This window comes from Argiope bruennichi, chromosome 5 (assembly GCF_947563725.1).
Source record: "Argiope bruennichi chromosome 5, qqArgBrue1.1, whole genome shotgun sequence".
NCBI lineage: Eukaryota > Metazoa > Arthropoda > Arachnida > Araneae > Araneidae > Argiope > Argiope bruennichi.
In genome coordinates this window covers 133265852-133290647 of record NC_079155.1, presented here as the reverse complement: position 1 = coordinate 133290647, position 24796 = coordinate 133265852, and the positions used below count along the sequence as shown (strand labels likewise).

General features: G+C 32.6%; 1 protein-coding gene across 5 annotated transcripts in view; it reads right to left on the bottom strand.

The window, feature by feature from the left end:
• Positions 1-24796, bottom strand: part of LOC129968520 (pregnancy zone protein-like) — a 137535-nt gene that overhangs the window by 56765 nt on the left and 55974 nt on the right. For all 5 annotated transcript variants that reach the window (XM_056082499.1, XM_056082495.1, XM_056082498.1 and 2 more), the window contains exons 5-11: positions 24406-24478; positions 19627-19740; positions 15583-15667; positions 7836-7947; positions 6008-6119; positions 4152-4270; positions 339-542 (exon numbers count right to left, since the gene is read on the bottom strand). In XM_056082499.1, coding sequence (XP_055938474.1) covers positions 339-542; positions 4152-4270; positions 6008-6119; positions 7836-7947; positions 15583-15667; positions 19627-19740; positions 24406-24478 — 819 coding nt within the window. The remainder of the gene's footprint in view (positions 1-338; positions 543-4151; positions 4271-6007; positions 6120-7835; positions 7948-15582; positions 15668-19626; positions 19741-24405; positions 24479-24796) is intronic.

The window sequence follows — 24796 nt, the reverse complement described above, 5'->3', positions numbered from 1 at the left end:
TCATCCGTCATTAGTGTGGCTGCTATGATCTTTTCAAATCAAAATTGCCGGCCCTTAATCGCTTAAAACAATTGCAGGTGATCATATAAGACATGCCACCACTGTTGTGAATGTATATAAATCCCGTCTACAGAATCTTTTGCATTTGCATCTTTTTTTTTTAAACCAACGAAGCCTAACATGCCATGGTTTTTTTTTTTTTTTTTAATGCTTTTGTTAATTTTTTTTTTTTTTTTTTTTTTTTGTTATTCTTATTTAACTACGTAGAAAAAAGTTTTTTAAAAATAAGTCACTAATTAAAGTTACTTTAAAAGGGCCTATTGTATTTTCAAAATTACCTCCAATGATATCCTGAGGATGTCTGAAGGCATAGGAGCAATGGAAAAGTGAATGAGGCCCTCCTTGCTGGAGGTGAAGAGCTGGCAGCGCCGCTCCTTGGGTTGGGAGGAAACGTAGTCGGAACCAACTTGATCGAAGTAATGCGCACAAATCTCTATTTTCTCGTTGGCCACGGGGATTCCATCGGGTCTCGTGACCAGCAACTTCGAAAGAGAAAGTTTGCGTTTTGAGCATCTCTCTTTCAATTGTAATATTCTAGGTATAACACACCCTAAAATAAAACTGTTATAATGTTGTAAAACTCTAATTAGCATTGTGCTTTTGTATTTAATAATATTTGATAAATTTTATTTTTACGAATGACATTAATATTCCGCTTATTTTTTAAATATATATATTTTAAATAAATGTGACCTATTTGATTCGTTTATCATCGCAATTATTTACTTTACTCTTTGGAATTTCACAATTTAATGCTACGCTGTACTTATATATTTTTTCCATTACAATCTGAGTACTTCCATTACATTTGATCTATCATATGTGAATTTGCAGAATTTTTGTGATGTTCATTGTTCGCTGGCTTTATTTATTTGGCTTTTGTATGATTATCCATACATAATTTTTCCTCCAGGCTGTAGAAGAGAACAGAAACCAACTTTTTTGGCTTCAGTAAATGCTTCGATGACGAGTGAACTTTTCTCTGTTAAATTGCTCTGTACCTAACGCGTGAGATGGTCACTTCGTTTCACTTCTAGGTTTTTCACCTTATACAGAAGGTTGGATAAGATTGAATTTTTTGTTAATATTTCTGATTCCAGCAGTTTTTTTTTCTACGCAAGGTTTTCTCAAATTCTTTCTTTCTTTCTTTCTTTTTCATTTTATCCAAAAAGAAAAAAAAAAGGTTCTGCAATTTGAAATCTAGAAAACAAATCGAATAATAAAGACGTTTTAAAATCACGTAATATAGTAAAAAATAAAAGTACCTCATTAAAAAGTGTAAACATAAACACACTCGGTAGCACAAATTTATTAGAATTACATTCAGATATTTTTGAGTTACTTCCATATTAATAATTTTTAAAAATTTTCGCTTGTTTTAGGAACTTAGTTGAGGCAAGTTCCAGAGGTTGGAAAATATTTGTATGCTTTCTTCCATAGTTCCATTTCCCCCCCTTCTTCCTCCTTTGATTTCTAAAAGAGAAATAGTTTTTTTTCTCTTTTGTAGTCGAATAGTATTCAGCTATAAAAGGGAAGGATCCCAGTTATCTAGCTGCATTATTTGGATTTAAAAAACTCTCACCCTATCAGGCATCCTTCCGTATTTTTAGATTCATCAGTTCTCGTTCGACTCATCAGTTCTCGTTGGAGACTAACACCTTTAGAACATTAAAAGATGACTCTTTCTCAATATCAGCATTTTTATTAATAGAAATATATGAAATCCCTTTACATTGGAATTTGATATCAGCGAAGTTACTACTAACATTTCCGGAAATTCCTTTCTAACCAAATTCAACAGGTAGGGACCGGTAATAACCGCCTTTACTACTGCGTCTTTGATTTGATGGATCATTTTTGAAGAATGGTATCTATTCATAAATAATCCGACAGGAGCTCGTATTTATACGCTTCTATCTAGCCTCTGATGTTTCTCAATTTCTTCATACATATCAGAGCGGATCATTCCAAAATGACATTGAGTGAGAACACTCTGTATGGACCCTCGAGTCAACTGACCAGTACCTTTCATTATCGTCATGAGGATTTATTCTATGCCTGTTCCGACCAAATTCTAGATTAGAAATTTTCTTTAAGCCTGTTTATAAAATATCCACCTTTTGTGAACTCCTCAATCTATTGAATCAATTCTGTCACTCGAATCCAGCAAGTTTTGCACATATAGGCACGCTTAGTCTACAGGGAATAATCCAATGCACGGAGGAAGAGTAATATTTGCTGTGTGTCTGTGACATGAAGATTCCTAATTTTCAGTCTCATTAAAAATTAATTTCATTAAAGTAGTCATATGAAAGTGCAAAATCCATTGTCCACAACGTTCTTATTTCTTTATATCATCTTTGAATTTCCAAAGGAAGACTTGTGCACCTTCATTTTCATCGATTTTGAGTAGGAATTTTTCCAAAGCTTAATCATTCTGTGCTTCGCAATGGTGAAGGGAGATAGTTTCCATAAAGAGCATGATGACAGTGTCTGCTTATACTTACAAATATCCCTATGCTCGCCAATCATGGATTTGCTAACATTGTTCAGGAGAGACTGTAAATTGAGATGCTAAAATCATAATAGGGATACATCATGTTCTCGACATTTTCCCTTTATTTTATATCTTACTCAAAAAGTCTTGATGGCATTATAAATTAACATTCAAATAAAATGATCTAGAAAAGAAAAAAATTATTTTAATCAACATTTTTAGCTTAAGTTTAAATTATTATCCATTATTAAACTCGATATTTGAAGCCTGTTTCTTGATTCTTTTATATCGTCATTCCTTTCAATGATTAGATTTATTACTAACACGGCAAACTGCCTTTAGAACAATTTTGACAATATTTTGCAGCTCTATTTGAATTTGTACTGTACTATTTCGTACAATGGTTTATATACATTTGACCGTTGCTATAAAATAATAAATAATATCAGAGATTTTTGTGCCCGTTCGGTAGCGCTTTATTTACATAGATTTTTTTTTTTTTTTTGAAAATTTACTATTTTAAATTCCTTACTACTTAAATGTGCATATTTTTGCTTCATAACATTTTTGAATTCACTGAAATAACACATAATTGCACATCAATTTTAAGATGAATCTAATATTAAAAGTAAAATAACATTTACAGTTGTACATAAATTAAAGTATTATTTACTGTAATATTACTGAGAAATGAGAAAATTTACCAATATCTTAAATACTCAATAAGTAAAAGAATAAGAATAAAGAAATAAGCCAATAAAATAAATAGCAATGTTTAATTAATTATTTGTGCACTGTTTGCGTTAAATCATTTTGGTATTATTTCAAAGTAAAGAAATTTTCAAGTCAGACAATATCTTCCTATTCAGGATTATATTATTTATTGTTTTTATTTTGTGATCTTTTATGTAAAATTGTTAAAGCAAGTTTCTATGTTAACTGTTTCCAATTTCCATTGAACAATTTGAATATGTGTAACCATGGTATCAAATTAGGAGGGTGGGTAACCTATATATAATTGGAAATATTGATCGTGTAAATTGCTTATTGTGTTTTATTTACAGCAAATTTACTAATTTCGTATGAAGTTTTCTCTTAATATAATCGTTTAGAGGAAAATCAACCAAAAATTGGAGGGAAAAAATTACAATTTTTTGTCATTTTTTTTTGGGGGGGGGGTATTCGTGATTTTTTGAAAACGCTTAAATCTCGGTCACATTTTAAACTACAAAGATATTTTTGGGCTCAAAACTGTAACACATTTTATTTTAGTTTAAATTCGTAATTTAGATATTTTCCTGCAAATTCAAATTGAAAAGAAAGGTGAAAGAAATATAATTTTTAGAGTAGTTTAATGATTAAAAAATGCATAATTTAAGTAGTCGTGTCAAAAATTTGGACTGTAAAATACAGACTCAACACTAACACCATATCAAAAATCTAAAACCCTCCAACCTTTGGCACAGCAACCTTCTCCTTCTAACTTGCCTAACCGTTAAATTATGGCAAAATGTGCTGGAATAGAAGCAAAGTAGTCTCCTTCGTATGGCGACGAAAATACCCGAAAATACCCAGAGACTCAAGTCTTCATTACCTGCCCGAAGTACGGTAATCCTGGCTTGAAGTAGTCCATGCCACTCTTTGAACCGAGGAAAGTTAGCTCTAGGGGCGAGTGCGTGATCCCCAGCGACGCCGAGGCATTTCCTTCCGTACCTGGAACAATAAAGGTGTCAGTTGGATTTCAAGAGGTGCGAGGTGTGCATTAAATTATGATGGCTTATAACAGAGGGGCCGAAGAGTTCCTTACTTTAAAAATAAGATAAAATATAAAGCTGGGTTTACACTTGGCCAGTTATAAGGCGGCCAGTAGATAGCGCATGTGCAGAAAGGGGTGACTTATGTTTGTTACAGTTTCATAAGACAGATTCAGGCATTCCATGCTTGGCTATAAATTGCCGTTTTGGCGTCCCGGAATTTCTTTTTTCTCACTGCGTATCATATTAAAATGATGAATATTTTACACAAAGAAACAGGGTAAAATAAAGAAAAAAGGTAAATATACCTACAATTGGAAAACTATAGAAAAGATATGTCAAATAAAATGAAAAAAATAATACTATCTGGCATCAGAAAGAACAAAGAGATAAAAAGGTCGGAATTAATCTATGATAAAGGATTCATTTTTTCACGCCAATAAAACCACCCAATTCTACAAACGCATGCGCATTAAGAAAAAGATACAATACAGCGGCATGTTGTCGCGTCGGGACAATTACTTTCCATCGACCGAACAGCATTTTCAGCCTTTCTACGCATGCGCTGCCTACTTGCCGCCTTATAGCATGCCGAGTGTAAACCGGCATGCTATAAGGCATACTATAAAAATAAATCTCCCATAAAAACTGTCATAATTGTAGTGCAAGGAAAAGTGCAGATGTCGTAGTTTTAGTTTTAGAAAGATGACATTTCCATAGTTGTCATATAACAAAATTCAGATGCGTTTAATCCGAATTTGAAAGAAATTCGGATTTTCCTTTTGTCTCTTAAAATGATAACCTCTATCCCACAAATAAGTATCCTCTTAATGAATCACTCCTTTATTATCCTCTATAATTGCTGTGATATTCATAATTACATAAGCTTGTTGCATTCAAATTAACATATACTTTTTTTTATTTAATACAGGTATTTATTAAATTATATAAAATGATTGTTTTGACATAATGCAAAGAATCCCTAATCAGTTAGTTCAGGGAATAAACGCAGCTATAAAAAAAGTCTTGACTAATCAGACGATCTATGTTTTATTTGGACTAAATTGTAATCTGAAGAGTTTCCTTCAGTTTGTCTGAGTGAAATTCTATTAAATTGAATGAAATGTCTTAAGCTTTAAAAGAAATTACAACACCTCTCTCCTTTAAAAAGAACGGTATTTTAAAAATAAATTTTTGAATAAATGCTCGCTGTCATGCTTTTATTTCCCTTCTTTTTCATAGAACATTAGTAATAGACTCGGTGTAAGTAGGGTCGAAAATATTTTCCGTCCTTAATGAAAAAATAAACAACTGTTTAATCCATTGTCAAGAGATCTTCACACAGGATGGTTCTTAGCAGCATTTATGAACAAAATTTAAAGAAAAATTTTTGATAATAGAAAAATTCTCAAATAGTTTATATCCTATAAAAATTATTTATAAAGACACGGAAATCGCTTTTAGAATTTTTTTTGAATAGATATTCATAGTATTTCTTTCTTTCTTTTTTTAAATTCATGAATTGATTTGATCTCTGAATATAATGTATTTTTGATGAGCACTATTTGATAACAAACCTAATGTTTTTTTTTTTAATTTTTATTTGAAACATTCTCTTGATAACATTCCAAATCTGATTTTTGTTTTATTTTGTGCTAAGATATAGAGAGGCAATCTAATTAATAAATGTCCAAACCTGTTCCGTTCTCGGTGATTTTAGCGGAGAAGAGGAGTGTTCGATATCCGAAGTTGAGTGTTTGCATCAGGATGTCCAGAGTGTGAATGTTGATGATTTCGCAGCCAGATATCTGCAAGAAACCGAAGCATCGCTCTTAATTCATGGCAAATGCAGTTGCTCGTGTACTCTGTCTTTCTGTATTTCGTTCCGTGGGTGATTCTAACATCGAACTGGCAAGACGTATTGGTATATATCAATTAAGCACAAGTGGATAATATCACAAATATTAATTAATAATTTTTGTAAATTGAATTTAACGGACTCTGAAAAAAATCATAAAATCTCTGTTTGACACTAAGATGAAAAAAAAAAAAAAATCATAAATCTCGATTTGAAACCAAGAAGTACTGTTCGGAATATTTATTTCTGTATTATAAAAGAAACTCCAAATATTCAGTAAATTTTCAATATTAAAAAAAAAAAATGAAAATGACTGTTTTAATCAAGAAAATTGGATTTTCAAAACAAAAAAAAATATCTCGTTGCACACATTTATATGCTAAATATTTTATGTGATAAACCAGGTAATGCATCTTATATTCCTCATAAAACGAAGCATTTGTATGAGTCATCAATGTCCATAAATATCCATCGCGTTTACAATCATGAAATTCGTCACACATCCAGTCTGATGGTGGTTCAATGCTCGTTGAAGATCAAATTTTTTAGAATTGTTCATTTAATATTTTGCGTTATAAATAAATAACTAAAATTTTTTTTAATGGCAATAGTTATTTAGCTTTTTCAGACATGTATTTTCATATCAGGGTTTCTAAAGATTGTAGGAGGAAAAAAAATTTCTCACAGCCGGAAAGAGCAAATAACTGCCATTCTTAAGAAATTTTTAAACATTGGGACTTTTACCAGAAAAATTTAAAATATGAAAACTAAGATTCTACATCTGATAAAGTAATTCATTTTTTTTTTCAATTTTTTAGATCATTATTCGAACAATTCTCTCTCATCTAAAGTAAGAACAATCAGAATATGTCAAACAATGATACTTAAATAATTGTTTAATTTTAAAAATGAAAACTAAGATTCCTACATCTGATATAGTAATTCATTTTTTTTTTCAATTTTTTAGATCATTATTCAAACAATTCTCTCTCATCTAAAATAAGAACAATCAAAATATCGTCAAACATTGATACTTAAATAATTGTTCTCCAATGAGTTCGAATATTTTAAGTCAGCGAAAGCTGAAAGTTCCCACTGGAAAAGTTTTATCTTTGCACCCATTTAGCAAGATGACCATTATTTGGAAAACAGTTTGCAGTTTGGGATTTTTTGCATGCTTGAATCTGTAAGATCAGACAACGAAATCTTTTCAGATAGTTAGACAAAAAAAAAAAAAAAAAAAAATGCGGAATTTCAATTATAAATTGAATTTATAATAGAAATTAGATTGATTAAAATGTTATTGCTAAAATCCAACAGAATTTAAGGGCAAAAGAACGCGCTAATTTTGAATCAGACTTACAAGCAGGCTAATGACATGAAGACAACAAACCAAATTTCATTCTTCCAGTTCAATGCTTTTTTAGTTATTGTACTCGCAGAGAGATGCAAAAATTTCGAAAAGAAAATGCATTTTGGGGATTTAGTGAAATGTGAAGATTTATCAAGATCCAGTTTCTAGACAATTGCAATAATTTGTAATAGAAAGTAAGGATTATTTTAATGAATATCTATGAAATGAACTGTTCTAAATACTGGAACATTCCTGCGACTGCTGAACGTTTCTAATTTAGAATAGAGGCACAAATCCTAAAAAAATACTTACCAGTCCTGAATATTTAATAGAAGGTATGGCATGATTCTTTTTCTCCCACGGATATTGTTTGTAAGTGACTTTAACCTTGAATGTGCCGTCTACCTTCTTGCCATAAGTATACCTATTAAAAAAATTGTTTTTTAATTTTAAAAATTCATTTGGGTCTCCTGGTTTTCGCACACTCTCCAATTAATTCTCCCTGCATAAAATTGTGCCCTGAATACCTTGCACGGCGTTCCCTATCGCCCTGCAAAGGTTACAGATCTGGTGATAATTACAGAACACAGATCTTTGGAATGAATCTAGCCTTTTTATTAAATTTATTTTGAGGGCTTCGGCTGCGGACATCAAAATTTGATACGGAACTGCAATGGCAGTCACAATACGACATAAAGAATTTCACTGCTTTCATTTATGTATTTATTATTTCGTTCATATTATTATGTATTATAGCATTTACATGCATAAGACAGATGGATGGACTAAAACTTGACAGATTTGGTTCAAATCTTTATCTTAGAGGCAAAATCTGTGTGCCACATTTCATTTACACAGCTCTTTGCGTTTTGTAACATTGAAACAGCCGGGCAGACTTCTTCAGAACTTCATTTGATAGAAATCTACAAATTTTCTGAAAATACCGTGTGCGAAATTTCATTTGTCTACCTCCAAGCATTTTTGAGCCATCTTTGTAACAGACAGACAGACTGACTGACTGACTGATTGATTGACAGACAACTGTAATGACAATTTTTTTTTTTAACTCAGCGAGGTCCAAAACGAGGAGTTTAATCAAAATCTCGAGTTTGAATTTTTTTGAAGATTACAGTATCTTCTTTATACTTCATATAAAATGACATAAAAATGAAATAATATATATTGAAACAACCACATTTAATATTTATATTGCTATCGAACAATTCTGTATTTATTGCAAAATAAATAAAATCAAAGCACACATTTTGCAAAAATAATATGCAAATCTACATTTATTACTTAATTTATATTATTGAAAACTTTTGAAGTTTTTAGCAAGTCCCAAAAGTTGTATTCGTCGGCAAGAACTATAAGTTTATCTCTGCATTTCAAACATATTTCACGAAATGAACTATCGTTTGCAAATATTCTTTTTTCAATTAAATGCAAACAAACAAATGAAAATACGAATTTATCCATTGTTTTTTTTTTATATTTCTTATATTTTCTTTATATATATATATGTAACATTATTTGTTGTGAAGCATGATGCAGTTTGAAGACAGTGAAGATACTTTTAACATTTTTAATATCCATTGGGAAAGCATAATTATTTACAAGCAGAGACGCGGACAAGACGTCCGCCACAGCGCAGTACGAAAGCCGAAGTGGGGAAGAAGGGCCGAAATAAATTATCCCTAGCCTTATATAACCTTAGATTTTGACAGGCAAAATATTTCTTCATTGTGCTAATATATTATTAAGATTCTGATAGGGATTTCTGACGCATGTCAATCACATGTAAGGGAAACACAGGGATCTTTTAAGAAAGAATGTGCTTACTGGACATTTTTACCCCTTCACGCCGAGCGTGTGAAAATATCGGCGTTTAGCTGACTAAGCAATTTTATGAAGCTTCTCTTGAATTAATTAAGTAGAGAAAGTGGAATTGGATCACGAAATAAGAGAATATTTTTAGAATGAAGTTACTATGAGCTAAATTAAGATAAAATCTTGGAAATTAATTAAATTGAAATTAAGAGTTTAAAATATCATTACACACACACACACACACACACACACACATATATATATATATATATTTATTATAAATCCTTCTCCTTTTCTTAATTAATAAAGAAATTAAAATCTTATCTGTTGCACATTTAAGTATTTTAGTTATAACTGTTAATTAGAATTATAGGAAATCTATCATCAGTTTTAAAAAAATATTCTTCGGCACTTGTGTCTAAATACCATTGGCAAATTTTAAACTTAACAGCATATCATTGGTAAACATACTCTATTGATTATGACTAACACGATATCTTGGTCAATTTTTTGGCGATTAATGGCTATTGATCGGTTAATAAAAGAATTCATACTTGGGTTAAAGCCATAAGAGTTTCCTTTTTATTATTACAGTATTTTTTAATACACTATTCTCCCAATAATGCGGCTGACATCAAACCAAAGGATCATCAAATTAACAAAAGTCCCGGAATAATGAGGTTCATTTAAAAGATAAACTAAAGAAAGACGCAGCTTCTGGAAATTTTTTATCATTTTTTACATAATTTTGCCATTTAATTTTTCTCCTTTATTTTTATTTAATTAGTTTTATTCAGGATTTTAATCTCCACTCCATATGCATTTAAACAGTTTCAGACTATGGAAGTAAGAAATTAATTATGTTAGAAACAGTCGAAATGAGTGTTTGAAATCACTTTTTAGCCCCGAACTTCGAAGTAATTCGAAAAACTTTAAACTTATAAGTTGTTTGTCTTAATGAGGCACTAAGTTGCCAAATTTAGTTTATTTTCCAATCTTCTGCATTTAGGAAGTTATAGCGAAGTGAAAATTTAACCCCCCCTTCACATCCACCCCTCACCCCTTGAACTAAATGGCCCATCTACGAACTCATCAGAGGTTTTTACATTTCTTATAACATATTCCAAGGCGATTAAAAACCAAACAAAATTAATCTAGTTATCATTCTCACAAGTACACTGCAAAATTGTCTTAAAATACGAAAATTTCTATTTGACAGTTTTCCGATTTTTTCAAATTATTATTATTATAATTAAAATGTTTTCATCTAAAAAATATGATTCATGTTGAAGATGGCATCTCCAACTGAATGGTTCTTGAATTTATTTGATATAGTGCGAAAGAGATGACACTTTGAGAGGTTACTTGAAAGGGAGTGAAGATTGTTATGAAAAATGTGTTCATGATAGTTAGCTCTCTTGTTTGAGTCAAACAAATGGATAGATAAATTTCAATCTTTGCTTTCTTCCCTCGTTTTTAAACTTCATTTGCAATTTCTGTTTATTTAATTTTTTTTTACAATGCAGATTTTAAGGAAATCGATGAGACTATGTCAAATAAATTCAAGAACGCATTTTTAGTTTTTAATGAATGTTTTTTATAACCATGCGGGGTCGTTAATGGATTCAGTATGAAGTCCGAATGAGTGCAACAGTTATTTATTTACAGGTTATGTTGCACACGCGATTTACATACATAAGTTTGGAATAGTTTTAAGATATATGTAAGAGCATGGATCAAAACATGCAACACATACCATCGCTAGATCTGAACTGAATCATTGCGCTACAAGGCGTCATAGGCTGTCTCTGACGACATCATCGTCAATTATGGTATGTGTTACATGAGCGGCTACATCCATACTTTTATATTTTATAGCCATATGCTAATATCTTCAAGGTCTTACACTCTTTCGGGTAAACGGGTCGTTATGGGGTAGACCAAGCCATATTATAATCAATGTGTCTTAATTTCCTTATTGTTCTTAAAATCTCACATTTCAATAATGGCGTCAATACTTTTGTATACAAAGATGTCATTTCTTATTTTTCATCCTTATAACGAAAATATAATTTTTTTATAATTCTTTCTAGTATGCAATATTTTTCTAATTCATTATTATAAATATTATAGAATCTTAAAATCAATTCATGTTTGATTCTCAACGAGATGTGGTGGCCACTCAAATGGAAATAAAATTTCATTAAATTTAATTTATGAATTTATATTTAAATTCTGAAAATCTTAAAACTTTCACTGGAAGTATACATGTACAAAATTGTTGAACATCACGAAATGAATGGAAATTTATTACAAAATTCCATCTTTAATATACCACGAAACATGTAAAGATTAGGGATTGCAATACCGGTATACCGGGATACCGAATACCGGTATTTTGAGCCATTTGTACACTTTTGTAATACCGGTATTCACAAGTTTAAATACCGGTTTTTAGGTATTTACTAGAAATTTTTTAAATTGTCTCCACTATACGTTCAGGGATCGCCAACATAGCAAATTAGTATACGTTTTTGTTTTTATGTCTCCCTAACGGGCGAAATTAATTAACTAATTAATGGCTTAATTAATTGCTTAAATCTAAATTAGGGAATCATGGATTATCCCTGAAAGAAGAAATTCTATCCATAATGACTAATGAAGCAACAGTTATGAAAAAAGTTGGAAAGTTGATTGGTGCAAATCAGCAATTGTGCTATGCTCATGGAATTCAGTTACGAGTAATAGATGTATTATACCAAAAAAATAAAGAACAGAAGAATCCAAATACTGTGGATATAGAAACTTCGGAGTCCAACTTTGAAGAGAGTAAGAGTGAGAGTGATATTGACAATGAAGATAATGACAATGTAATTTTTGAAGAAGATATTGCTAATGAGGATGAAATATTAAACCATCAAGAATTGCTTCCTATAATTTATAAAATTCGAAATTTTTTTAAGATATTTAAACTTTCCCTATAAAAGATGACATATTACTAAAATACATACTAACTGAAAATAAATCAGAATATATGTTAATATTAGATTTTAAAACACGTTGGAACCGTTTATTCCGAATAGCATACATCACACTACAATACCTCACATCACTATCTGAAGATTATATATTACATTGAAAAATCGCATAGAAGAAACGCATATCGAAATAAAAAATGTCTTATGGTATTTACATAATTATAATGATTTTAAAAATGAAAATGAAAAAGAAAAAAAGAAATTAACCAATTTGATTAAGTTTATAGTAAATTTTCTTAGAATTTTTTACCCACAAACCTATCCACATTCAAAAGAATTCGGTTCAGTTATCGAAGATTATGATGACACTAATGCCGATAGTGAAAAGGAATTGTCTCTTGAACAAAAATTAGAATTAGCGATAAATAAGAAAATTCAACAAACCAAAATACAAACAGAAATCAGCTGTATCCAAAAACATCCGATAAGAAATCAATTTATTTGAAGATGACGGATTTAGAGGTAAATACTTGGAAAAAGTATATCGCACATTGCTAACAATATCACTAACTATCGTAGATGCCGAAAGAGCGTTTTCGACAGCTGGTAATTTTTTGCACAAAATTACTTTTCAGGCTTAATGACAGTACAATGCATGCATTATGTTTTTTAAGACCACATTTCAAAAATTTGTATTAGTACCACAGACTGAAAAGTGATATTTACAATTTTTTGTGATTTAAATAAGTATGTTGTTCCTTTACTTTTTTGTGATTCTTTATATGCTGTTATAATTTATAAGTTACAAATTATTTTTTTGTGATATTTACCCTTTTAATAAAATTGGCAAATAAAACAAAGAAGTACCTGTGTTTTCTTTCTTTTTCTAAAATTTCCAATACCGGTATCCCGGTATCCCGGTATTAAGATTTAAAAAATACCGAATACCGGTATTGAAATTTTGGTCCGGTATTGCAATCCCTAGTAAAGATACATACAAATGTCTCCAAAAAAGCAAAGCCTATACGTCATTACATGTATCTGATACATATTTTCTCCGTCATTCAATTTTTAAAACTGATGAAGGTTTAACACTAATCACGTACTTTACTTGCGCCATGTTGTTGTTAGGATTGCGAATATTTAAAGAACATTATCTTATGGTTTTCGACAGTTTTTTCAGCAGTTGATAGCTTATGAAGTTGGAGTACTCATTTGGTTGAAAGGACTCGGAACTAAAATAAAGAAGTGGAAAGTATTTAATTCCATTCTTGATACATTTGTTCTAGAAGTTCAATAAATAATTTAAATGGCGTAACAATTATTTTCTAGACTTATGCCACACACGTACAAACTCATAAAATTAAATTCAAAATTCAAAAAAAAAAAAAAAAAAACATGCAAGGGAGATACGTCCGACAGCAACAGATCGATGCTCGCTTGGTTCTTATTAAATCTTCACAGCTCTAGAGGGCGTTGCTTCAGCTAACTGGGGCAGTCAGTTGCAATTAGTATCGCAAGAGTAACTGCATTGTACGAATAGCAAGTAATTATCGTAGCTTGCCAAATGTTCCATTTTAAAATTCGCCTGTCCTTTTCTAGGCACACTATATATCTATGATGTACACATACTGGGTGCTTCAAAAAATGTATACACACTTTGAACCGTCATCAAAAATTTATGTTTCGTTCTACAAAGTTCAGTTGCTGGAAATGGAAAGCTTAAAGCCCAATTTGAAACATAAATGCACTTTCTGATACAAATGTGATTACTGTTCAAAATGTTGGCTTCAGCATCGATACATTGCTCAGTACGAGTCACCGCTGATTCCGTGCATCGTTGCAGGGAATATGGAATCAGAAACATTACCTTCTACCTGTTACATTACCTTCAAAGCAGAAAGGCCCGATGAGTCCCCCTGCAGACAAACCAACTGTATTTACACCAGGCAAATTCACAGTCTTTTCAACAGTAATGTGAGGATTCTCTTTAGCCCAGTGCACACAATTGTGCCTACTGACAGCTCCATTCAGTTTGAATTGGGCATCATCCGACCAAATTAGGCTATTCATAAATCCCGGTTCAAGTCTTCAGAAACTGAACCTTTTAGCCCGGGAAATACAGTTTCTATGACGTTCAAAGTGTGTATACATTTTTTGACGCACGCAGTATTACCAACAATACTCAAAACTGTTTTTGCTAGTTATTATTTACGTACAGTTTTTTCAAATGCTGCTCTTGCTTTAATAATTTTATATTTTCAAATGAAGGACTAAACTTGAAAGTTAAATGAGCAGCTTCCTTAGATATTATTTACTGGTGATTACCAGGCACTTCACATTAAAAACCCAAATGCAGCCATGAATATATTATATCTCCACCTTTTAAAAAAATTACAAGAATAAAAAGAAAAGAAAAGCAATTACAATCTCTAAAGAAAATGCAATTGCAAGAATCCAAAGTTGAATAATACAAAAAAATTATAAAAAACACAATAAATACTCAGAAAAGTGTTCTCCATTAAAAGCCAATAGTGGGAACTGATAAACCAATTGTATTTAATATTTAAAAACATTCAACAAAAGAAAACACATACGATTGTTAATTTTTAAAAAAAGATTAATAGTAGGTTTCTATTTAGGAAAAATTACCCACCTCTGAGTTTGTTACTGGCTCTCATCTCGTAGCGAATTAAGTGTCAAACTACCATTCAAAAGCGCATAAGCTCTAAAAAATATGCTCCCGATTATACAGGGAACTGGATGGCGAATCCATTTATGTCTCATGTAACAAAATAAATTATAAGATTGTAATCAGCTTATATTAGAAGTATTTGAAATATTAGTATTTGAAAATATTAGTATTAGAAGTATTTGAAAACAATTTCATTATTATTTCTGAAGTAGGGTTTGAATCGGCTATTTTTTCGACTGTGAGCATCATTTTGAATTCTGCTGCCAAATTTATAATGATTTAGAATTATTATTTTTTGTATTGTTCCGAGGCTAGAATTGTCACTAGACATATTCTCGCAAATCACGCTAATAAGTATCAGCTGATCCTTGTTTTATTATTCTTATTTTGAAATAACCAAATTTAGAAGTCATCATTTAATGGCTATCGTTGAAAAAAAAACATGACTATCGTAATTTTAAAATTCAAGTATTTTCAATACATCATAGCTCTGAAATTTCGAATAGATAAAAAGACACTTTTTTTAAAGCTCCATTTAAGAATTTCATATACTTGCCAAGCACACACTTCAACTGGGATGATATCCGCATCTGCCATGACAAAAGGAGGAGGCTTCACTTTCACTTCAAATTTCGGTAAAACTGTAAAAAAAAAAAAAAAAAAAAAAAACTGAATTAGATAAATCTTTTAAGTGAGTGCATGATTACTCCTCAATTACATAGAACAGGAAATAATAACTATAAACTTAATTAACCATTTTTTTTTATTGATCGACTGAATTTTATTATCGACGATAATGCCATCTCAGAAATATTCATTCAAGATTTCTTTCAGACTATTTACAACCCCAGGATTAACAAATAGCCCAGAGAGTACAAATAACTGTAGGATTGTATTTCCAAACAAAAAATAAAAAACATGTTTGTTGTCAAGTAACTATTTTTCCCTTCCCTAATCCATCGCACTAATAAGAGCACTGAGACGATTCATTGTCTTTCTAGTCTCCAAAAAACTTGTCAGCTTGTTTTTCTCAAATGTGTGTGTTTTGTTTGTTTTCAACTTCAAATTTAAAAGATGAAACATGTCCAAGGAAGCATACTTCTATAACTAAAAATTATATTGGAAGCCTGAAATGCAAGCCTGATGCAAAAGGCACATCGTGGTTGAGAACGACAGTCTTGCATGTCACGGCCTGGGTGTGCACGCCGCAGAATGTCGAAATAAATCCGGTCTAGAAGAGCCATATTTATGAATGTGTAAGAAGCACGAAAATTAGCAACTCACTCCGCTTCTCTTGTGATAGAGGTTCGATTCGTTAAACACAAGACGGTCGCTTTGAAAATGGGCTCATGTAAACAATTTGCCTCATGTATGTATTGTTGATTTGCATGCTTCAAATATAGCTTAAAACTCCAGGTACGACATTATATTTAATGCATCTTTTGTGATAAATAGGGTCCCTGAAGTATGGGTGCTCTTCATCTTTTCGGAGGGAGGAACGTGGTAGTTGCAGAATATCCGGATCATTTAAAACTACCACCAGGCTCTTTAAACTCATTTTCATTATCAATTTTTATAAAATATTTTTTTTCTGACAACATGGGCAATGGAACGCAAATGAGATTCATTTAAATATACGAATCATTCCTTGCATTTTAACCGTTCTCGAATGAACAATGATGTAAGCTTAATACAATCTCGGCTCGTCAGAGAAATCAACTTGCGCTTTATTTAAAAAAAAAAAAATAAAAAAAAAGACTTGACAAGTGTTAATTGTCAGATGTTTCCAAAATATGTTAATATTTATCAATAATAAATATTGTTTCTCGTGTAAACGTTGGTTTTTAATTTAGTTTAGTCATATGTAATGTCCCTTTTTTAAAGCAACATCAGGGCTATTTTGGACGGATATCGTAATTTTGAACCGCGGTCAGATGATGAGGAACACTTCAGCTGGTACCCCCATTTTCACATTTCAGTGGGAGGACGTTTGGTCCCGACGGATTTAACGTGCACCAGACCCGCTTACACGACTGTTCTTCGATGGAATCGATTCTCGAACCTGATGCCCTCCGGCTCCGAAATCAAAACTTTACCATCAGGGCACCGCAGCCCCAGTAAACCGTTGGAATAAACTGCTGAGGAGCCCGAGTTCCAGCGCAAAATTGGGGAAGTATTTTTAATTATATGTAGCAGTATCATCGCTGATGTATAGAATCCTAGGCATGTATTTTATTATCAAAAGAAAGAAAGGATATTATTCTCACACAGAGATTCTTGTGTTGAATACACAAAACGGCGCGATAAATTTACTTGAATATCACTGAGAAATTAATTATTCCTTTGACCAGCAAAGGGACCGGGAAAAAACTTTCATGAGCTTGTGTATAGCGTACCCATTATAGAACAATACAACAATCATCGTATAAGAAAATAATAACCTACGGAGGCACAACAAGGCTGCTAGAAAAAGAAAAGTAATTGTGAACTCTTCGTCGGACAGTACAGAGCTATTCTGCCTTCACAGCATATAAAACTGATATGAATGACTCAATATCATGAAAGCTCTTGATCACTCTTTTGCAGTGCTTGCAATAAATAAAAATGGATTTCTTTGTGGTAATCAAATCGAACCGATTATAAGCGATCCTCATTTTGTCGATTTTATGAATGGGGCTAAATGAAAAGGGTGAATCTCATTTGCTCTTGTCGTCATGAGCGTTTTGGGCAGCCACAAAGTTGGAAATGATTTAGATTTAATTAACAGTAAGATAAGTAACTCCAGAAATCTGGGTTGTGAAAGGAACAGATTTATTACTCCCGCAGCGTTAAGTTTTCCTGAGAATATAAAATGCATTAATGAGAGATTAGGAAAGAACACACTTAAACTATTTCTCCAAATGTAAAAGCAATGAAAGGCAAATATTAAAATGAAATGAAAAATTGCTAGAATAAGCAAAATGAATCAAGAAAAATGACAGGAATATGAAATTAGAAATTTTTCTGAAGTGGAAAAACAATTGCTTGTTTATATTTGATACATTTCCTTTCTAATTTATTTAAGATATTGTAGGTTTACAGGAATGTTTTTCTCAATTAAATGGTAACTTAGGACTATTCAACAAAGACAAAGAATATGGAGGACCAATACTGGGACAGATGGGCACTCATCTGATTGCAGATTTCTGTAAGAAACTGTAAAGATACTGCGTAAGCAATGCTCATTTAAACACAGGGTGGATATAGTTAAAGTGACCATATTCGGACCCTTCTGCCCATTGGGTTTTTATGAAACTTGATGTATATCTATATATATAAATTATGGAAAAAAAAACTTCTGCAATAAAAAAGTACACATTTTGACCACCAAGGGAAGTTGTGACATCCTTGAGGGGCAAAATACCTCTCAAAATCTATTCAACTACAGAATGCACTCAGCGTGTGCTCCATTGATATCAATTACGTGTTGAAAGCGCATTATAGTGTTTTTAAGGTAGCGCGGAGAAACCCTCGAGGGATTGCAGCAACATGGCTTGTAATGCTGGCCTTGAACTCGGGGAAAGTCCTAATTCCTCCTCCATAAACACAATCTTTAAGTAATCCCTACAAACAGAAATCACAGTAATTTAAGCCGGGTGAACGAGGAGACAAGACTTTCGAAAAGGCTCTGCATATTACACGATTTTCGCCAAAGTTCGTACGAAGTAGCTCTTTGACATGGTGCTTCAATGAAGGGAGTTGCTACATCTGGCATGAAGACAGTAGTCTGCAAACATTGAGCTGTTACACAAGCTGTTTATAATTTTTCAATGGGGAGATCACATTCCAATACAAAAAGAGTAGATGTTGACAAATGAAAGATTTCATTCAGTTTCTATGAGAGGTGCGATAGTTAAGAGTCCATACATTGGCGTGTTTTTTTTTTTTTATTATTATTATCACCCTATATATAATTTATAAATCTAGGCAAGATAAATATATAATTCGCCGAAATGAAAGTAAAGTGCGATTTTAGAGAGATTATTGCATAGATCGAACACTGAAATTTCTCCGTAAAGTAGCCGTGAAAGTCCTAGGAAACGGTCAGTTATGGTGCATAGTTGAGTGAAACAGAATGGGTAAAACAAATAAATAGTACCATGGATTTACCATACAAGCCCAGCGTGTGGTTATCCAAGTTTTGTTGACTGATTGATGTCTTCACAAAATTAAAATCTAAATCGCTTACCATTATGAGACATGCAATCATAGATATTCTCCATTCGATTATAAATGTTGGTAAACATTTAGTTATTGCACGTTGAGCTTGTTAAAAAGAAGTATAAGAATGAATAAGCATAAATCGCGTAGGGAATAAATAAGAAATCGTGGCATGTCTTGTCGGCAAACTGAAGCCAGCCATTTCAAATTATATTTTCCTGACTTAAACGCCTATCGATAAAAGAACATTCTCAAATGGCCGAGTTAAATAAGTGATAAAGCTCCATCACTTAAAATAATAGAACCCCGGTCCTATTTTCGTTGTGGGGGACAATATAATATGTTGGTATAAATAAAGTTCAGATATTTTATGCATAAAATTGACCAAGAGAGAACTTACCATATTTTTCAACTTCAAAGGTCTGATAACTGTTCACTTGATTGATAACCGCTCCTATCTTCCATGTTCCTAAAGAAGGCTCGTTTGACAGGGGAAGCTCCATTTGTACAATGCCTGAAATGGGAAATGAATTTGAAGCGGAGTAATATTTTGGTTTTTGACCTTTACTTTTGATGAATCTTGAAAATATTGTATAAAACCTTAGCTTAGCAACGGATGCTCTTATTGCACTGTTATCTTTATGTAAATGTTGATTAGTGATTCGTTGCATCGCATCACCACAGATTTTGCTTTTATATGAGTGTCCCTGTGCGACACTCTTTTCCTAATGGTTTTGTTTCCTTGAGATGAAATTTCTGTGGTTAAACGCAATTTACATTTTGACTTGAACTGCCTTGCCCAACTACTCCAAGCATAAAATTCAATTTGTTTTTAAGTTATTTCGATAGTAAGTGTCTAAGTCAGAAAACTCAGCCATAACAGAGCGTATCAAGGAGGACAAAGAAAGGGAAGAGAGCACAAGAAGAATGTTTTTTAATTTTCTCATTGATAGCCCGTCAACGGCAATAAATTGCCGCCAAACGAAAGCAGTAACTTACAAGCTCAATGATTTGGTCAATGAAATATATTTTTATAATCTTCAGATCATCAAATTTTGGCAGCAAGTGTCGAACGAAAGATCCAACACCCTGCTACTTAGTAGAACCGAAAACTAGTGCCTTATCATGGAAGCCATTATGCGAGCGCATAGAGAGTAAGTCTATAAGTAAATGCTTCTTGTTATGCAAAAGGCGCTATTTAAATAATATTTATGCGAGAGATGACTAACAGGTAAATGTTCTCTGCTGACGTTAGTAAAATAAAAATAAAAAATTTCATTAAATATCTTTTTTTTTCATTTTGTTATTCCTATTTTTATCAAAATATATTTTATTACTGAAAACCTATGATGGATATTTTATTCAAAAATCCTTTTAGTTTAAATGCTTTATCAGAAAACATTCATAATCTATTTATACAGCTGTTTAAATTTTAAATATGCGTAGACGTTCGGCACGTAGGACAGACCGTTTTCCCCATCACAGTGTGTAGTTAATTCACTTAACAAAAAGCGCCTGACGTTGAAATATTTTTCAAGAACTGATAAACTTTGACCATACAGCAGTGATAACATTCCTGTGCAAGAGGAATTCAAAAAACATATTGTAGGTTGAGTTACATTTCATTCATTCTTAATGTTCCTAAAACGCGAAGAAATCTTTCAAAATAGTGAATGTCAGTTTAAAGCTAAGAATTTGAATGGAAAAAAAGGATTAATAGTTATAAGAATGGAAGCAATTCTTCCTTTCTTATAACTTTCGATATTTCTTATAACTTTCGATATGAGACATTCCTTTCGATATGATATATCGTCGGCGGTTCAGATCCCTTAAATCATTTATTGTATTCTTCAAAACGACTGAACTGGGCATCTAGACTATCTATAATCTTTGCTTCATTAATTCATTAAACATTAATTCCTTAATAATTGGAAATATTAAGATTATTACTGTAAAATTTTCTATCGAACTATCAAAGACGCAATGTATCAACTCTTAAGTTCATCTAACGTACAGGTATAGGACAAAATAATAGGAAAACCTGTGAAAAAACGAAAAATTTTAATTGGTAAAGGATAGGGCCACCTTTGGCCTGAATGACAGCCTGCATTCGACGTGGGATCGACAAATAAAGGTCTTGAACAAAGTTCATCGGAATTCGCACCCATTCCTCGTCTCGAGTTCAAATAGTGAGGGTGGAGTAGGAAACCGAGTAATGACTTTGTTCTCTAAAGAACCCCTCAAAGGCTCAATGATATTGAGATTAGGGGACTGAGGACACCAGGTTAGGTATTCCACTTCATCATCATACTCATGTAACCAGGTTTGAACACAACGAGACGTGTGAACAGGGGCATTGTCATCTTGGAACATAGGACGATCTCCCGGAAAGAGAGTCTGAAGCATAGGGTGAAGGTAATCTACGAGAAGGCTTCGATAATGGTCGCTTGTGATCCTCCTCCTCAAGACAACGAGAGGCCCGAATCCACGGGAAGATACTGCGCCCCACACCATCGCAGAACCCCCGCCATGTTTCACGGTTGGAACCAGGTAATCAACATGAAAGGCTTCTGACAGTATTCACCAGATGATCACACGTCCGGTGGTATGGATTAATGTAAATGAGGATTCATCAAACCAGATGACTTGTTCCCATTAAATTTGTGTCCAGTTTAGGTGGTATCGGCTCCACTGTAGTCTTTTCATAGCATTCCGCGCCGAAACAAATGGTTTTGGAATAGCTATCCTGCCATGAATGTCCGCAGCATGCAACTCTTGTTGAATAGTTTTCATGGATACGGGGTTCTGAAGGTGGGCATTCATCTCGGACGTTATCTGCGGCAGTGTAGTGCTGCGTTTCGGGCGACTGAGCTCTTCAACACCCATTTATCTCGGTCCTTCAGCTTCGACTTTTGCCCACTGCTGTGCTTCGCAAAAGAAACCTTACCCAGGTTTGTGTAGGCTACCATAACCCTTGACACAGTGGTCCTTGAAGCATCCACAAGGTTGGCTATTCTGGACACGGACGCTCCAATGAGGCAAGCTCCAATTATCATGCCTTTTATTTTCACGTCGGAGAGATCGGACATAATCACGCTTTGCTAGGTATAGAATTTTCTCATGCAACTCTCACACTGCTAAATGCTTGAATGACATCTTACCTTTCGCCGCCACTAAGTGGCTCACTGTTGCGACACGATGCAGCCTTTTATTGGACGGTCGAAGGACGACTCATTTTTAAGTGGGTGTTCCTAGTATTTTGTCCTATACCTGTATACATGTAAATATCTGCTAATAATATTATAAATATGAGTGTTAAATGTATAATAAATTTAAAACTTCCGACCATTCATTCACCCAATTATACGCAGGCTGTCACATTTTCTCGAAAAAGAATTTTGTTCCTTCAAAAATTATTGGAAAGTAGTTTTGATAATTATTTCTGATGGATGCGGGACAATTCAAAGTATTTAACCGATATTATGAATCAAAATCAACTACTGTTGATTGAGCGGTTATTATTGAAAGATAAACCAGAACCAATTTCTTCTAACGGAACACCAATTATAAAATTTTTCATATTTTTCATCTATTGAAAGTTATGAACATATGGTGCATAAATTTAAATATTATATACAACGTTTCGAAAATTACTTATTTATGAAAGATGTTTTCCAAGATAAGTCTAAAAGTACTCAGATAGTACTGAATTGTATCGGAGAAACGAATTACAACTTGACGGCTTTAATCAAGCCAAAAGTTTCCAACCAACTGGCAAATGGCGAACTACTTACAACAGAAAATCATATAGCGCTAAAGAGAAGCTCTTTAGTTTCACAGCATTACTTTCTGTCAAATTTTCAAAAACAGATCAGTTCCACTTCGGATTATGTTGCTCATTTGCGACGTGACATTGCCAAATATGAATTTACTGTTTCCTGTGAATTCTGTAAAAACGTATCGGTGGCTGACATTTTTCTAAGAGCACAATTTATTCGCGGCATTAAGGATAGTTGGATCAAGGAGCAGATATTGCAATCTGTATTATCTTATTTTAATGATATTATCGATAACTCTATTGCACTTGAAGCTTCAAAACTCGACAGCCTGGAATTATGGACATCGAATACAACTGGTTCGGGGTCTACGATCGCCACATAGTTAAGAGTTAATGCATCACTGCATTTGATCGTTCAATAATAATTCTACAATATTAATGTCAATGTTGCCAACTCTAAAATGTTAAATGAAACAAAGATTATAGACAGGTTTAATTCAGTCTTTTAGAAGAATATAATAGTCCTTCAAATTGATTCTGGCCAGAGAAGTAGGACCAGCGCGTGTTTTTCAGGTTACATATCTCCCGTGTGAAATTTCAGAAATTGGAATTATTTTCACCGGAAAAAGAAGATCAATCAATGATCTTACGAGAAATCCTCTTGAAATGACATAAATATTTTTCTTCTGAGTGAAGAAAAGTTGAAGTTTTGAAGATAATCGTCAATAAAGGTCAATACAAACAAATTTTGGCAAAGTTTGAAGTTTATCATCCTGTCCTGCGAAGGAGCGATTTTGAATAGAGCTGTACAAATATGCCGTCTCATTGGCGATTTTACTTTGAAACTCTATATTTTGTAAATAAGCTAAGCCATAGTTATTCTTTTATTAAATATGATTAGATTTTAAATAAAAAAAATCAGACACAAAAAAATTAATTCTCTTTTAACATGTCGTGACATTTTTCCTGAGGCCAGCGTGGCACACATGCCTGTGGCGGACATTTTCACCATTCTAGTCATTGTATTGAACAATGTGTATTATTCATTTGCGTATCTAATACTGTGGCCTTTAGGGAAACACTCCCTTTTGAGCGCGATTGTCGCAAATGTAAAATAATAAAATACTTCTGCACCACATCGCTCGTATGTGGAATACTTCAGAATAAACTAAAAACTAATAAAATTCAATCAATTCAACGACATATTTGATGTCAAATGAATACAAATTACAAAAAAATATATGCTGTGTCACTCTGTCAAATGTTACCCAGTGGACCACGGCAAGCAATTATGTTGAAATTGCGGCCAAGTCGGTCACGGCATTACAATATCTTGCACAAAATATTGTATCGTTTTGGTATTTCTGGAAGACAATCAATGCTTAAACATTAAGTTCTTACCCTCATCTAACTTAACTTGCTTCCACTGCGCAACTCTGACATCAGTAGGATCTTGAATCCAGACATCTCCTTTCTAAAAATATAAATTGTATCATTTCTTGAGCCATAAGAGAAAATGATGATAATTCTAGAAATAATTATGGTAATCAATAATGGTCATCGCCTTGAAACATGGGCTCTCTATGTACTAATCCTGCTATTTTTAGTAATATTACTCAATTCAAATGCAAATTTTTCAGTTTAAAGCAGCTCGAAATGCATCTAAAATTACGTCATTTCAAATAAACGGTGAATAAATTTGTGTCATTTGATTGGTGATACTTTAAAATTTGGATCTTCTAATGTTAAATGAATATATCTGTTTTCTCGAAGATATAACCAATCATTTACA